Source organism: Ceratotherium simum, chromosome 26 (assembly GCF_057802395.1).
Source record: "Ceratotherium simum simum isolate JZ-2026a chromosome 26, ASM5780239v1, whole genome shotgun sequence".
In the NCBI taxonomy this organism is placed as follows: Eukaryota; Metazoa; Chordata; class Mammalia; order Perissodactyla; family Rhinocerotidae; genus Ceratotherium; species Ceratotherium simum.
This window is the reverse complement of record NC_141925.1, coordinates 23,969,496-23,984,906: the sequence shown is the minus strand read 5'-3', so window position 1 is coordinate 23,984,906 and position 15,411 is coordinate 23,969,496. Positions and strand designations below refer to the sequence as shown.

At 45.7% G+C, this 15,411-nt stretch overlaps 1 protein-coding gene across 1 annotated transcript in view; it reads left to right on the top strand.

The window, feature by feature from the left end:
- The first annotated feature begins 4,276 nt into the window (after positions 1 to 4,276).
- XPO6 (exportin 6) overlaps positions 4,277 to 15,411 on the top strand; it is a 108,243-nt gene continuing 97,108 nt past the window's right edge. The window contains 1 exon segment of the mRNA XM_087417185.1: positions 4,277 to 4,831. Within this exon segment, the coding sequence (XP_087273311.1) occupies positions 4,829 to 4,831 (3 nt within the window). The 5' untranslated portion in view covers positions 4,277 to 4,828.

The following is a 15,411-nucleotide window of genomic DNA, read 5'->3' as shown; positions in this document are numbered from 1 at the left end:
CATGAACTACATCACCGTGCTCCCTTGCTCTCTGGCTTCCAGTTGGATTTGTCCAATGGGGAGCCCCGGTAGGAGAGAGAGGGAGGGAGGAGAGTGGGGTCAGGGTATTTATTCCACCGGCTTCCTCCTTCAGGATGACCTGGGCTGGCTCCTCCCCTCAGCTACTCTTACGCGATTCTCCTTTGCCTGATTCTTTTTTTTTGTGAGGAAGATCAGCCCTGTGCTAACATCTGATGCCAATCCTCCTCTTTTTGCTGAGGAAGACCGGCCCTGGGCTAACATCTGTGCCTGTCTTCCTCTGCTTTATATGTGACGCCACCACAGCCTGGCTTGACAAGCGGTGCGTTGGTGCGCGCCCAGGATCCGAACCTGTGAACTCTGGGCCGCTGAAGCGGAGCACGCGCGCTTAAACGCTGCACCACCAGGCCAGCCTCACCCTTGTCTGATTCTGATAACTGTTCCTCCTGTTGCCCCCTTAGGCCTAGGGATACTAACAGTCCTTTTACTAGAGCTGGGGTACTGTCTTATCCTTTGTAGGATTTCTTTACACTCTGCCTTTTAAAAATATCCTCCTTGTCAATTCTTCAAACTCTAATTAGAGTTTCCTGATAGAACTTGACTGATACAGGTACCTACCTGACCAGGTAGTTACTAGTATTGTTCCCATTTAATGGATGAGGAAACCGAGGTACAGAGAGTTTAAGTGACTTGCTCAAGGCCACACAGCTACGTAAGAGGCAGAGTAAAGACTCAACCCAGAGAGTCTGGTTACAGAATTTCAAAGATCTTCAAAGGCCTTGAATGCCAGGTTAAACAGAGTAAGCTCCCATCACCTATAGAGGGTGCCAGATGCTCACCCTTTCTTCCTTCTTTCATTAAATTCATATTGAGTGATACTGTTACTCCTATGCCTGTTGAGAAACCAACATGTTTCCTCATCTGCAAAATGGGAGAATTCTCCAGGCTCTGATAGCCTTGCAGAGCTGTGGTGGGGCTCCGAGAGATCCTGGCCATTGAAAGAGCTATACTTGAGCTTGGAGTGGAGCATGTGACCGAGGTCCAGCCAATCAGAGCATCACATACCCCCTGGTCATGGCGATTGTTTCACGAGTGATCCAATGGAAGCCAAAGGGATTATTTTCCCCAGAATATTTGTAGGGAGGCATTCTGTCTTCGCTACCAGGCTTCAACCTGGGAGAAGCTAAAGCCTGGATATGCCAGGGGCAACTGTGTGGATAAAAGATCTCCAATCAAGGAAGCAGAACTAAGAAATGGAGAGAAACTGAGTTCTGTGATATCATTTCAGACCCTCAATCCAGCCATATCTGAAATCCACGAAACCCTTTGGATGATTCTCTTACATGACAATATAGTTTCTTTTTTCATTGTGATAGCTAGAGTCCTAACTCTAGAGTCCCAACCTCATCACTTGCAATGGAAAGTCTTGACACAGTGGAGCGGGAAGAGGAGTGGGGACTCTGCAATGGTCAGGTGAACTTCTATTCATCTATCAAGACTCAACTGAGGGGCCAGCCTAGTGGTGTAGTGGTTAAGTTTGGTGCACTCCACTTTGGTGGCCTGGGGTGTGTGGGTTTGGATCCTGGGTGTGGACCTACACCACTCATCAAGCCATGCTGTGGTGGCGACCCAGATACAAAATAGAGGAAGATTGCCACAGATGTTAGATCAGGGCCAGTCTTCCTCACCAAAAAAAAAAAAAAAAAAGGAAGATTTAACTGAAGTGTTACCATCTTTGTTCAGCCTTCCAACTACCCCCCTCCATAGCTAGTTGCTCCCTCTCCACTTCCTTCCGTGCTGAGGTTTGCACACACCTCTATTACAGCATCTCTCACACTGTGCTATAATTGTTTGGGTGACTGTTTCTGCTGTGAGGCAGTGAACAATTTTCCTGAATCTTATTCATTTTGGAATTCTTAATTTTTAGCAAAAGGCTGGCACAAAGTTGATACTAACTCACTGAATGTTTGCTGACGAATAACTGAATGAACGAGACCAAGGCAGTAGCAAGGAATGGGCAAGAGAAGATGGATGGGGGCCATTCCTGCAGTGCCAACAAAAAGTAATAGCAGCCTTAAATCATTTTTTGGAATAGACAGGCTTGAGATTAATATTAATAACAAAATGTTATTTAGTTGGACAAAAATCCCTGGGGTAAAATTAATAATAGCTGTGCTTTATTGCAGGCCTTATGTGCCAGGTGTTTTGTGTACATTAAATTTAATCTTCACTTCAGCCTGGCAATGGAGGTATGGTGAATATGCGGTGACTCCATCACATCCACTTTATTCTAGGAATTGAAATCAGCTCCAGGGTAGGATTCTCTAAACCAGTCATAGCAATTCCATCCTCCTCCACAATGGCAAGGTTAGGGATGGGCAGGCCTAGGCCAATGAGGACCAGTAGGATAAAGCTTACTGCCCTGAGATAGCATGTGAGAAAAGATGCTCTCTCGCTGGATGTGAACAGGGAAGTTTGTGCTCTGGCTGTTCCTGGCAGCCATCTTGAGGACATGGAGGAGAGCAGGGCCAAGAAAATTCTAGAGGAATAGATCCAGGGCTCCCATCACTTCCAGCCTGAAGCTGACCTAACTCTGGATGTCCAGTTATGGGAGTTAACGTGAGCCAAAGGCACACCTTTAATTGAGTGTGAGCTGAGTTTCTGCTATTTCATCCAGTTACACAGTGAGGAAGCCAAGACTTCAACAGTCACTCGCTCAATGCACCTCAGCCAGTGGAAGAGCCAGGATCCCACTCCAAATCTGTCTCATCCCAGAGCCTTTGCTCATCCCACGGAACGGAGTCAAGAAGGGACAGGGCACTTGGTCTCAGTCCTGCTTCATCAGTTCAGCTTCTGAGATGCCTTCTCTTGTACATGCAGCTTCTACTGCCTAGAATATTCTATGCCTCCTCTCTTTGTCTAGCCAATAACATGTCTTTCAGGCCACAGTTTAAATAAATGTCACTTCCTGACCTCTTCTCCATTCCAATCCCCAAGATTCATTTAGATCCCTTGGCTACTAACTCTCATGGGGGTCTGTATTTTTCTTTCATGCTCTTATTACCATTATAACTGATTACTTATGGTACATACTTTAAAAATAATTTGTCTATTTCATAAGGGCACAAGTGTGTCTGGGAACAGTGGTTGTCACTGAGGGGGCAACAATAAATATTTAATGGAAGAATAAACCAAAGCTGTTGCTTCCTGTGGTCCTGAGTTAGATCAGCGGTTCTCCAAGTGTGGTCCCTGGACCTGCAGTATTAGCATCACATGAAACTTGTTAGAAACGTAAATTATTAGACCCCACCCCAGATTTACTGAATTAGGAACTGTGGGAGCAGTTCGCGCAATCCGTGTTTTCACAAGCCCTCCAGGTGGTCCTGGTTCACGCTGGAGTTTGGAAGCCTATTAACTAGGTTATACAGATTTGCTCTAGTCTATGCAGTGCACCCTAGAAGCATCTCTGCTGCTTGGGACTGTTTCCCGCTTCTATTTCTTAAAATCAGCACTTTCAGAAGGAAAGCGGGTTGAAGGATAGGAACAAGAACCCACCACATTCTCTGCCCTCTCAGAATCTCTGCAGTTGCTCTGGCTTCAGCTTTGATCATGCTTCCCACTACTGACTTGACCCTAAAAGTCTCAGCTTCCATTTCCATCCCTCCCTTCCATTTTCTATCTCAGCTCCCTGCTGTTTGTTGCGTTCATAACACTCACAGCACTCCTCATTTCCTACAATTAATTTATTCATTTGCCCTTTCCGGTTGCTTATCTGCCTCCTCGAGGGCAGGGACTACAGCAGTCTGGTTGACTGCACTAGTCCTAGCGGGCACAGCAGGGCTAAAATGCGCGCGGACCGAATGAATGGAAGCTCCACGAGGGCAGAGGCTGCGTGCCGCTGACTGCTAGCCCGGGGCTCGGCATGTAGACGGCGCTCCTTCAAGATCTGCGGAATGAATGAGCGAAGGAAGCGAAAGAGAAACCGCACCTTTACCAAGATGGCGGGCTGGGCGCCCTTTACCAACATGGCCGCCGGCCCGCGTGGACGGGCGGCGGGCGTGGGGCGGGGCCGGAGGGGGCGGGGCCAGCGGCAGCCGTCAGGTACGGCTCCGCCCCGCGCCCCCCTCCCCCGCCCGCTCGATTCCGGATTGGTCCGGTTCCAGCGCCGCAGCCCGGCGGCCGCGCCGTGGGGCCGCGCCGGGCGCTCGCCACTTCCGGCGCGTTGGGGCTGTTGGTCGGGGGCGGCCGCGCGGCGCGAGCTAGCGGGCGGCTTCGGGGCGGGCTCGCGCAGGGATGCTCTGGGGGGCGGCGGCGGCCGTGCGGCCTGAGGCGGCGAGGACAGCGCGGGTCCCCGGGCCTCTCCCCTGAGCCGGCCGCCCGGGCCGCGCCGCCGAGGCCCCGTCAGCCTCCGCCCCTTCAGCCTCGGGGCCGGGCCCGCCGTCGCTTCTGAGCGCGGAGGCCGGGGAGCCCCTGCCTGGGCCCGGAGCCTCCCCTCGGGGGTCGGGCCCGGGCGGGGGACCCCGAGCCGCTGCCCTCCTCGCCGGCCTCCGAGCCCCATTTCCTGCTTCTGCAGTTTCCTTGGGGAGGGGCGGGTGGGTCTGGATGAATTGTTCCGGGGGTCCCCGATGAAGCGGGCCGGGGGGCCGCGCTCCTTTTAGAGGGTCCCCGCGGGCCCGGGTGGGGAAGCGGTCGTCTTTGCATGGGCGGGGGACTTCCCGAGCCTGCCGGGACCATGACCTGAACTGTGCGAGCGGGACGCGTCCGAAGCCCGAGAGCCAGCTCACCTGAGCCGCCCCCGCCCCCTGCCAGCATGGTAAGTGGGGTCCAAGCCCCTTCTCTCCCGGGGCCGCCTGAGGGGTGGGAGCGGGCCGGGACTGCTGAGCCATCGCTTCTCCCCGGGGCGGGGAGAGGCGCGTGCCGAGGCGGCAGTGACACATGCGTGTAGGGTTTGCAGCCCCGGCGCTGAGCTCCCATCCCCCCAGGGATGTCTCAGGGCTGGGAGGGACCTGGAAGCGCAGCGGGCACAGCCCTGCATCTGGTGTTGGCCTCTCTTGCACCGTAGCTCAACGTGACAGCAGCGATCATGTAGTTATTGAGGGCTTACTATGTGCCCGGCTCTGTGCTCAGTGATTGACAGGTATTGTTTAATTAGCACTCCAGCCCTCTGTTCTGAAGTGGGGAGGCTGAGGCACAAAGCGACTAAGTACTCAGCTCATGGTCGCCCTTAAGTGACAGTGGCAAGGTTTGAACCTAGGCAGGCTGACTTCAGAGCTCCTATTAGATATAACACGCAGAGCGGGACAGGGTCTTGCTGTAGATTTAGATCTGGAGAAACAGAGAGGGTTTGTGATTTGCAGAGCTCACTTACCTAGGTAGTAGCAAAGTCAGCATCAGTTGTATTTGGATATCCAGTCTGCTTATCTCTCTGTTACATGCTCTGGGCTTTTCCCTGGTAGTGCCTGGAAAACTATTCATCCTTCCAGATCTAAGTCAGAAGCAACCTCTTCTGAAGATGCTTTCCATATTTTCCAGACCCGTAGGCTCTCAGTACTTCTTTAGATTTGTGTACTCATATCTATTTGTTAAAAGTTTGTCTTTTTGTTATTGTAATTGTTTCTGAGGCTTATCTCTCTACTGCAGTAGACTCAGTTCCCTCAAAGATGAAATTGTCTGAACCTTTATCTGCCCCAGCTCTTGGCACCTAGGAAGCCCACAGGGAGTGGTTGATTGCTCAGCCTGTGTCTGAGCACCTCCAGTGACAGAAGTGTTCTTAAGGCTGCCCATTTTACCCCTGCCAAGTTAGGGCTTTAGTGGAGAAAGGGATGCAATGACATTTTCTGTGATACAGATGTTCAGGCCAGTGGGATTTTCAAAACATTCAAGGGGCCTTTGGGTGGTGTGTTAGGTTCTGGGCATAGAAAGAAGACCTATGGCATAGCCTTGTTCTTCACCGGGCTTACAACCAGTCGGATAAAACACACCATTAATACCGAGCAGCACTGTATAGTAGGTAGTATATGTAGGATAGTGGCAGACCAGTGAAGCTCTCTGAGTCCCAATTTCCTCATCTATAAAATGGAGAGATAGGAATTCTCTAATGAATAATCCAGAGGTATGAGATATAACATTTAGTGAGTGATGAAAATAGTACTCCTTCCTTCATTTATTCTTTCAATGAATTTTTTTTTGTTTTTATTTTTAAGTCATGGTAAAATATACCTAAATTTTACCATTTTAACCGTTTTTAAGTGTACAGTTCAGTAGCATTAAGTACATTCACACTATTTTGCATCCATCCCCAGAACTTTTTTCATCTTGCAAAACTGAAGCTGTATCCATTAAACAATAACACCATGCCCTCCTCCCTCTATACCCTGGCGACCACTGTTCTACTTTTTGTCTCTATGAATTTGACTCCTCTGGGTACCTCATATAAGTGGGATCATACAATATTTGTCTTTTTGTGACTGGCTTATTTCACTAGCATAATGACCTTGAGGTTTATCCATGTTGTAGCATGGGTCAGAATTTTTTTCTTTTTTAAGACTGAATAATATTCCATTGTGTGTCTATACCACATTTTGTTTATTCATTCATTTGTTGATGGACACCTGGGTTACTTTTACCTATTGGCTATTGTGAGTAATGTTGCCGTGAACATGGGTGTACAAATCTTTCAGTGAATTTTAAGTAGCCACCGTATGCTAGGCTCTAGGGAATGTCAGTTGAACAAGACAGACAGGTACCTCAGGGAGCTTACAGCATTGCTTCGGAATCCCTGGACAGAATTTTGTGAGTTATCGACTCAGCTAGCCAAGCACCCTTGTATTCAGGTTTCATTTTAATTGGCAATCAGGAGAGCATTATGAAAATGACTACCTTTGAGCAATTAATTATAAAGTAGTTGACTTCATGATCACCATCTACATTTTTTTCTGAGAGAAGTTTCAAGTCAAGGTTTTTGTAACCTAGACCTCACTTGTTTAAGCACACAGAGGGTGGCCACAGCAGATGTGAGGTGAATAGGACCGTCTAGTCATATCCTTTTTGCATCACTGACACTGGGAGCTCACCTCTTGGAGATGTTCTAGGGTCAGGGGTGTGGGTGGGGCAGGCGTTATCCCCAAAATGCAAGGAAGCTGTTGGCTGGTTTGTGCCTTACAGGAGGCGGGTCTTTTCCTGGGATCACAGCTCTTTTTATTCTAGGAACTTTTTTCCTCTCCATTTCTTACTGATACAACATTTTTACTTTAAAGAGTATTAGTTGGCATATAATTTTGGGCCTTTCTCATATCTTCTTTTTAACACTTCAACTTTCATACGATGAAAACGGTGTAATATGATAAAACTAGCATTTATTAGGTATCTGCTATGAGCTAGCTTATATTCATTTATTCATTTTTCTTTTAGTTGTTCAGTATTGGTTAAGCACACCAACCCTGCTAGGTTACATCACTGCCATTGCTACAGAGGGGGAGGTGGACGGACCTGCGGTGGGGTACCTGTTGAACAAGTGGTGGAGCCAGCATCTGGACCCCAGGTGCTCTTCTCCAGAGCCTGTGCTCTGCAGTACACGTGCCGCCTCACGTGGAAGATGACCGGGAATGTCATCCAACTATATTTTGTTTGGTTCTGAGATTGACAGTGATGGGCGCTGGGAGGTATGGGAATTTCCTTTAAACTGTCTCCCTAGGAGGAGGGATCTTGACCTGCGAATTTAGAACGAGTTTAAAAAGATTTGTAGTGGCAGTGCAGAATTACTAGAACAGCTATACTGAAACTACATTTGATTAAATCATCATTTTGGGTTGAATTCCCATGAGTTCTTAAGTGATGTAACATCTTAGAGGTTCCCACTACTTCTTTGAAAAGTTGTTACTTAATATTGAACTAGCTGTTGCTTATTATGGAAATTTTGTGCAAAATTGAGTCCTTGCTTAAATTAATGTCTTTTTAGTTGCTTAGAAAATTGCTTTGGTTACAGACTTCTCGTTTTTGAATGTCACCTTCCCTGAGTGGTCCCTGTAATAGAGGCAAAGCAGACCTTAAAATTTGGCCATGCAGAGAGTGTGTCATCCACTTGTTCATCAACAGTGTTGTATCGTGCAGTGGGGAGTAGGAAGGAGCCATGCTGGTGTAGGGAGGTGGCGGGGAAAGGTTCAACAGTACTCAGAGGTTCTGCATGTCAGTCACATAATTAGAAGTAGTCTGGGAGACAGGTTAAATACCAAGAAATGACTGAAAAACAGCTTTTGAAAAAATTGGTACATGGCATGGTTCAAATGATGAAATTACCTGGTAAACAAAAAGAAAAAACTCTATTAGTGTGGTATAGAGAAGTAATTCTCAGTGCCTCACTGACTTCTTGCATCAAGTTGAAAATCCTAGGTACTGTGCTTACAATATAATAATACAATAGTTAATATTTGTAGGGCTTAGCATATGCCAGGCACTTTACGTATATTAACTCATGTACTCTTCGAAACAATGCCAGGAGGTAGAGGCTATTTTTATTTCCCATTTTATAGATGAGAACTTTCAAGGCCAAGAATGGTTAGGAAACTTCTAAAGGTCACACTACAACCAAGTGGTGGAACTAGGATTTAAACCCAGGCAGTCTGGCTCAAGAATCAGGGCTCTTAACTGTTACACTTGCACCCCAAGAAGGGTAATATTGCCCCTACCCTCTAAGAGTCAGTTTAGTGAGGAAGAAGGGACATATATTCTGATAATTACAAGAGACTGATAAGGGCGATAAGAGAAGAATGCCTTGGTACAAAGGTAGCATATCTGAGGAGAGTAACTGAGGAGAGAGGCCAGGGAATGTTTCCCAGGAGGAATATTTGAGTCTTGAAGAATTAGGAAGAGTTTGACAGTTGAACAAGGAAAAAAAGGGCCTTCCAAGTAAAAGTTGTTTGCAGATAGTTATGAAGATCAGATATGTATCAGTAAAGATAATAGAAAATAATTGGTGTCAAGGGAGAGTGAAGGAAGGAATCAACATTTGTTGAGTGTGTAGGCCTTTTTAGGGCTTCGTGTGCATACATACATGCAGCACACAGTGGTATTTTTTCTCATGGTAGATACCTTTACTCCTACTTTCCTGGCCAGACACTGCCCCATTTCTTTGTTCCCCTTTGTAAAACTCCAGGAAAGAGTGGACTCTTAATTCCACACCTTCCATTCTCTCCTTAAGCTCACTTGTCAAGGTCCCTCCCCCCACCATCGTTAAATGGAATGGCTAGTTTTCAGTCCTCACTTTACTCATCTATCAGTAGCTTTGGATAAGTTGAACACTCCCTCTTTTGCTAAGTTTTTCTTCACTTGGCCTCCAGGACATTTAAGACGTGCTTTTGGTTTTCCCCCTTTCTCACTGGTCGTTTCTTCCTCATCTCACTGTTCTTTGAACAGCTCACTAGGAGCTCACTAGGCCACAGACCTAGTGACCTCCCAGTCCAGACCTCTCTCCTCAGCTGCAGTTCTCGTATATCTAACTGCCTGCTCGATGTGCAGGCTTATTTGTCAGGCATGTCAAGTGTAATGTCTAAAACTCAACTTCTGATCTTCTGCTCTAAGTCTCTGTCTCATTTTGAGGGCAGCTCCGTCCTTCCAGTTGCTTGTGCCAAAAACTTGGAAGTCATCTTTGACCTTTTTTTCTCTCATACCCCGCATTTGGTCCTTGTTAGAAAAGCTGATTGTTTTCTACCTTTGAAATGTAGCCGGGATTTTATCACTTCTTATTCCCTCTGCTGCTCCGCTCTAGTTTAGGCCTCATCGTCTCTTGCCTGGATTATTGCAGTGGCCTCTTAACTGTTCTAGCTTCTGACCATGCCCCTTTATAGACTCTTCAACACAGTCACCTCAGTGATCCTTTGAAAAGTCTAAGGCAGGTCATGTCTTTGCTCTGTTCCCATGGCTCCTCATCTCACTTAGACTGAAGCTAATAGCGGCCCACACGCTCCTCCGTGACCTACTGTGCCCTCCATATTCTGGGCCGTGGTTACACTGTGAACCCATCTCCTGTTACCCTCCCCTTGGCTCACTCCATTCAGCTGCCCTGGCCTCCTTGCTGATCTTCAAACACTCCAGGTGTGTGCCTCCCCCAGGGCTTTCGCCTGGCTATTGCCTGTGCTTCGACTGCACTGTCCCCTAGATACCTGCATGACTAAGGACCTTCTTCAAGCCTTCTCAAGAGTCATCTTCTCAGTGAGGCCTATCCTTTACCATCCTGTTTGAAATTGTAATCCTGCTCCAGAACTCCCAGTCCTTCATATCCTGCTTTTGTAGCATTTACAATTTTTTTATATACTTAACATTATTTATGAGGTCGATTTTTTGTTACCTCCTTCTGCTAAAATATTAACTCCATGAAGCTAGGGATTTTTTTGCTTTGTTCACTGATGTATCCTGATAGTCTAGGGCAATTCCTGGCATAGTTGACAGTTTAATTGTGGTAGGAATGCTGTAGAGGTCTTGGGTATTCAAAGGGGGCTTTGATGAGAGGGAGTAAGCTAGGTTCCCTACTGTGAATTGAACTCGCAGAGGATATTTCAGAAGAGAAGGGTGTAACTAAATGTGTGATGGTAAGAAAAGCATCAAATAGACTGGTCTGGCCATGGTGGAGGCTTTTGTGAAGTAGTAGTTGGAGAGAAAGCTATAAAGGTAGTTTTTGGCAAGATTACAGAGGGCCTCCAGTACTCCTCTAGGGAGTTTGGCTTTGTTTTTTGGCTGTTTTTTTCCTTAAAGGAACGTTAATCCACTTGCCATGTGTAGGTTAGATTGGTGTGGGAAACCAGACGTGACACCATGCCTTTATGGATGTGACAAAGACCTGTTCTTGGATGTGGAATTAGGAGTGGAGAGGAAGACTTGAGCTAGAGAGTTGTCACTTAAAACTCTGACTGATTCCAGATGCAAGGGAGGGAGAAAAGGGACAAGCTCGAGCTGATTTTGGAAGCCTAGAGGCAATCTCACCAGGTGGTTGGGAATAGTGGGGAATTTTAATGGTGATTTGGATTTGGTGGGAATGGAAGAGATAACAGAGATAAAGAAACTGACGGGAAGATGACAGGAGACCTCTAGGTGCTGATGAAATAAGGCATTTGGCTCTGTCTGTAGATAGGTGGGCAGTGGCTGCTGTGTTGAGGTGAAGATAATTGGCATTGGGCAGGACAAGGATCTGGACGATTTTAGGTAGTTGGATTGTTGACATACATGTCTAAGTCAAGGAAGATGTGACAGCAAGGCTGGAGTGAAGAGGGAGGGAATTCCTGACCCTGTAGCTGCTATCCTCTGCCTCTGTTTTTTCAAACCTGCCCCCCCCCACCCCCCCCCCCCGTCGTGGTTCATTCTCCAACCCATCGCAGACTGCCTTTTTGTCTTCACCACCTTTCTTTCAAGATCACATAAGCTTTCTGTGCTGAATCTAATATAAATAGCCTCTTTTCAGTCTTTATACCAACTAACTTTTCCTTCTAACGTTTGGCAACCACTGATCTCCTTTTCTTTTCCTGAAACAGTTTTTTTCTTGGCTCCCTTGGCTTCTATGATATCACTTTCTTGGTTCAGTCTCCCTGATCTTCTTTCTTGTGGCTTCAGCTATGACCTGTGTACCATTGAGAACTCAGCCTTCCTCTCTACCTTGGATACCCACCTGAGTGTCCTATAGACATCAAATTAAATGTGTCTAAACCAAATCCATCATCTTCCCCTCAGGTTAGTGCCTCTTCCCCTGTGCCCTAGTTCTGTTAATGACCTTATTCACTGGACACTCAAATGATAAACATGAGTCATCTTTCACTTCCTCTTTGCCTTCAGTCCCCCGCTTGTAGACCTGTTGATGTTGCTGCTAACTTGCTTGTGTCCTGACCCTGGCCTTTCCCTTCATTCCCTCCACGTACACCAGGCTGTCGTCCTCTCTTGCTTTCAGTGTCAGTGTCTTGACAGCTTCCAGGTTCTTCCTCCACTAGTTCATCTTATGTATTCTGCCAGAGCTACCTCGTGGAACTCAGATGTGATCATGTCACTTGACCCCAAATCATTCAGAGCAGAGCAGAGAGTCCCATTGTTATCAGAGACTAAGTTTTTGTGACGGCAGAGTAGTGGAAAGCACATAGGCCCTGGATTTTCACAATTTCTCTTACTTTTAGTCCTCTCAGTAAGGATGAAGATGATTTATTAAATTCTTAAAGTGATTTATTTGGAATATCTTTTAAAGACTTCTCAAATTATACCTTGTTCTTTAGCCCCAACAAACCACTTGTCATGCCCAGAACACTGAGTACGCTTTCATACTTCTCTGCCTTTGCTCAGTGCTGTCCCTCTACTGGAATGTCCTCTCTTCATTTTTGCAGGTGAGATGTTACCTACCATTTCAAGGTCACTGTAAACATAACCTCTTTGCGGCTTTCCAGCCACTAGTTTAACATTTATCATCTTTGATTATAGTTAGGGGTTTTTTTTGCTTTTTAAATTTTGATTTATTTGTTTTTATTATATGAGAATTACAAGTCTACATTCTTGTAGTAAGTGTCAAACAATTCAGAAGTTTAAAGAGGAAAATGTGAACCACTTCCATCCTTTCCTTCGCTCTGCTCCCTCCCTCTCACTTCCCCCTCTAAGTCTGGGGGCGGCGAGGATTAATTCTTTCTCGTTATGAGTCCATATCAGGATGAGTCTTACTCTTCTTTGCATTTCCATTGTCCAGTAAGCATTCAACAGATATTTAGGTAATTGAAAGAGTCAGGTGTGGAAATAAATCCAAGGTCAAGGTGGGCCCTTGAGCTTAGTAAATGATAGTAGCAGTATTTGGAGAGTGTGGGTAAGGTAAGATTGAAGTAGAGTATGAATATAGTAAACACCCTGTTTTTCCAAACCCACGCAGCCAGCAAGCTCAGGTAACCGTATTTTTCCCCTGGGAAGTAGCTGGGCAGGTGGTGATGGGGAGCAGGTGAGCAAGGGGAGTTGTTAGAACAAATGCTGTGTAGATGGGGTGCTTCCTGGTAGGCTCCACAAGCTAATTGCTGCTGGGAGAGCTGCTGGGGAACACTTGGGAGTAGGGGTGGGGTGAGGGGAGGGAGTTGTGGATACTGACTGGGGAAACCCGCAAGGCAGAGAAGTGAGGGAGGTAAAAGAGGCTGATGGGAAGGGAAGGAAGCTGGGGTTTAGGGGGAGAAGAAAGGTCTGTGCGTGTTTCATAATCATATTCAGTGCTAGCCATTGTTTTGGGGCCCTCGTGTGTACTGCATACAGTGCCTCATTTAATCTCTTACAGCCACTCTGCAAAGTAGGTATTATTATCTGTTCCTGTTTTACAGTTGAGAAAGAGGAGGACACTGAGGCTCAGGAAGGGTAATGTAAGGAGCTTGTCCAAAACTACATAACAAGTTGACAGAGATGGGATTCAGACCCAAGGTTCTCACTCAACAGCCCATGTTTTTTCTAAATCACTAGAAAGTCAGTGTACATTTACATGGGCATATTTACTTGAAATACAGCCCAACTGGGTATATTGTCCCAGGAAAAATGGTACATCTAGTCATCTAACCTTAAAACTTGCAAAATTTACCTCGTAATAAAAAGGGCAAGATGGTAAAAGTTTGCTGATAAAAGAGAAAATAGACATCTCTGCATATCCTCTAATGTGGAAGGCTAGAAAAAGTATGACTGTTGAGGGCACAGTGGTAGCTGGACCACATTATAGAACCCCAGTGGAAAGGAAGATCGCTTCATTTCTTGATGCCTTTCAGTTCAGTGAAGTCCATTAGGCCTAGCATATGCAGTAGTTCATTTACATTAGAGCAGTCTGCTGCTCTTTTATATGAAAGTTCTAATGAAAAAGATCTCTGGTCTCGGACTCCCTGAAAAGGTAAAGCTATTTTATGAGCTAAATGCAGCTAGGAAAAAAAATAAGAAACAACAACATTTGTTTCTAAATTGGCTAATAATCAGACCAGGGAAAGTTTTTTTTTTTTTTTAGGAGTAACAACTGGATAATTTTTATGAAAATGACATGTGCTCATTAAAAATCAAGCAGTATCAGGGGCCAGCCTGGTGGCGTGGTTAAGTTTGTGTGCTCTGCTTCAGCGGCCCGGGGTTTGCAGGTTCGAATCCCGGGCGCGGACAGACACACTGCTCATCAAGCCATGCTTTGGCGGCGTACCACATACAAAGTAGAGGAAGATGGGCACAGATGTTAGCTCAGAGCCGATCTCCCTCAGCAAAAAGAAGAAGATTGGCAGTGGATGTTAGCTCAGGGCCAATCTTCCTCACACACACAAAAAATGAAGCAGTATCAAAAGGTAGAAAGAACATGGCAAAAAAAATAAGTCACCTTTAATTCTGCTACCCTAAACTATGATTAACATTATATAAACATTTCATATATCTTTGTATCTATCTCTCTATCTATCTGGATAAGGGGGATGGATACCTAAAATAAGTACTTTTATTAAAAATGATTATGCTGATTTTTTGGATCATGCTAGTTTTAAAATAAAAGAAAAATCAATTTACTATACTTGCAGTATAGTAAATTTTTAAAAAAACTGTACTTTTTGAAATAACTATATACTAACAGAAAGTTGCAAAACAAGTACAAAGAGTCCCATGTATCCTTCACCCAGATTCTCCCAGTGGTGACATCTTATGTAGCCGTGTGCAATATCAAAACCAGAAATTGACATCGGTACATGTCAATTATTGACTAGACTACAGACCTTATTCAACTTTCACCATTTTTTTTTTTTTTTTGTGAGGGAGATTAGCCCTGAGCTAACATCCGTTGCCAATCCTCCTTTTTGCTGAGGAGGATTGGCCCTGGGCTAACATCTGTGCCCATCTTCCTCTGCTTTATATGGGATGCCGCCACAGCATGGCTTGACAAGCGGTGAGTCAGTGGGTGCCCGGGATCGGAACCTGTGAACCCTGGGCCACTGCAGCAGAAGCACGTGTGCTTAACTGCTGCACCACTGGGCTGGCCCCAAGTTTTTACCATTTTTTGACCTGCGTTCATTTGTGTGTGTATAGCTCTATGCAATTTATTCTGTGTATTGATTCATGTAATGACTACCACAATCAAGGTATAGAGCTGTCCCATCACTGCGAAAAGACTCCCTCATGCCTCATGCTTTTTGTATTTGTAGCCCCCTCCCTGTCTCCTAGCAACCAGTAATCCATTCTCCATCTCTATAGTTTGGTCATTTTTTTTTTTCTATTTATTTATTTATTTATTTATTTATTTATTTATTTATTTATTTATTTATTATTTATTTATTTTTATTGATGTTTTAATGTTTTCTAACATTGTGAAATTTTGGGTTGTACATTTTTGTTTGTCCATCACCATATATATGACTCCCTTCACCCCTTGTGCCCACCCCCCACCCCCACTGC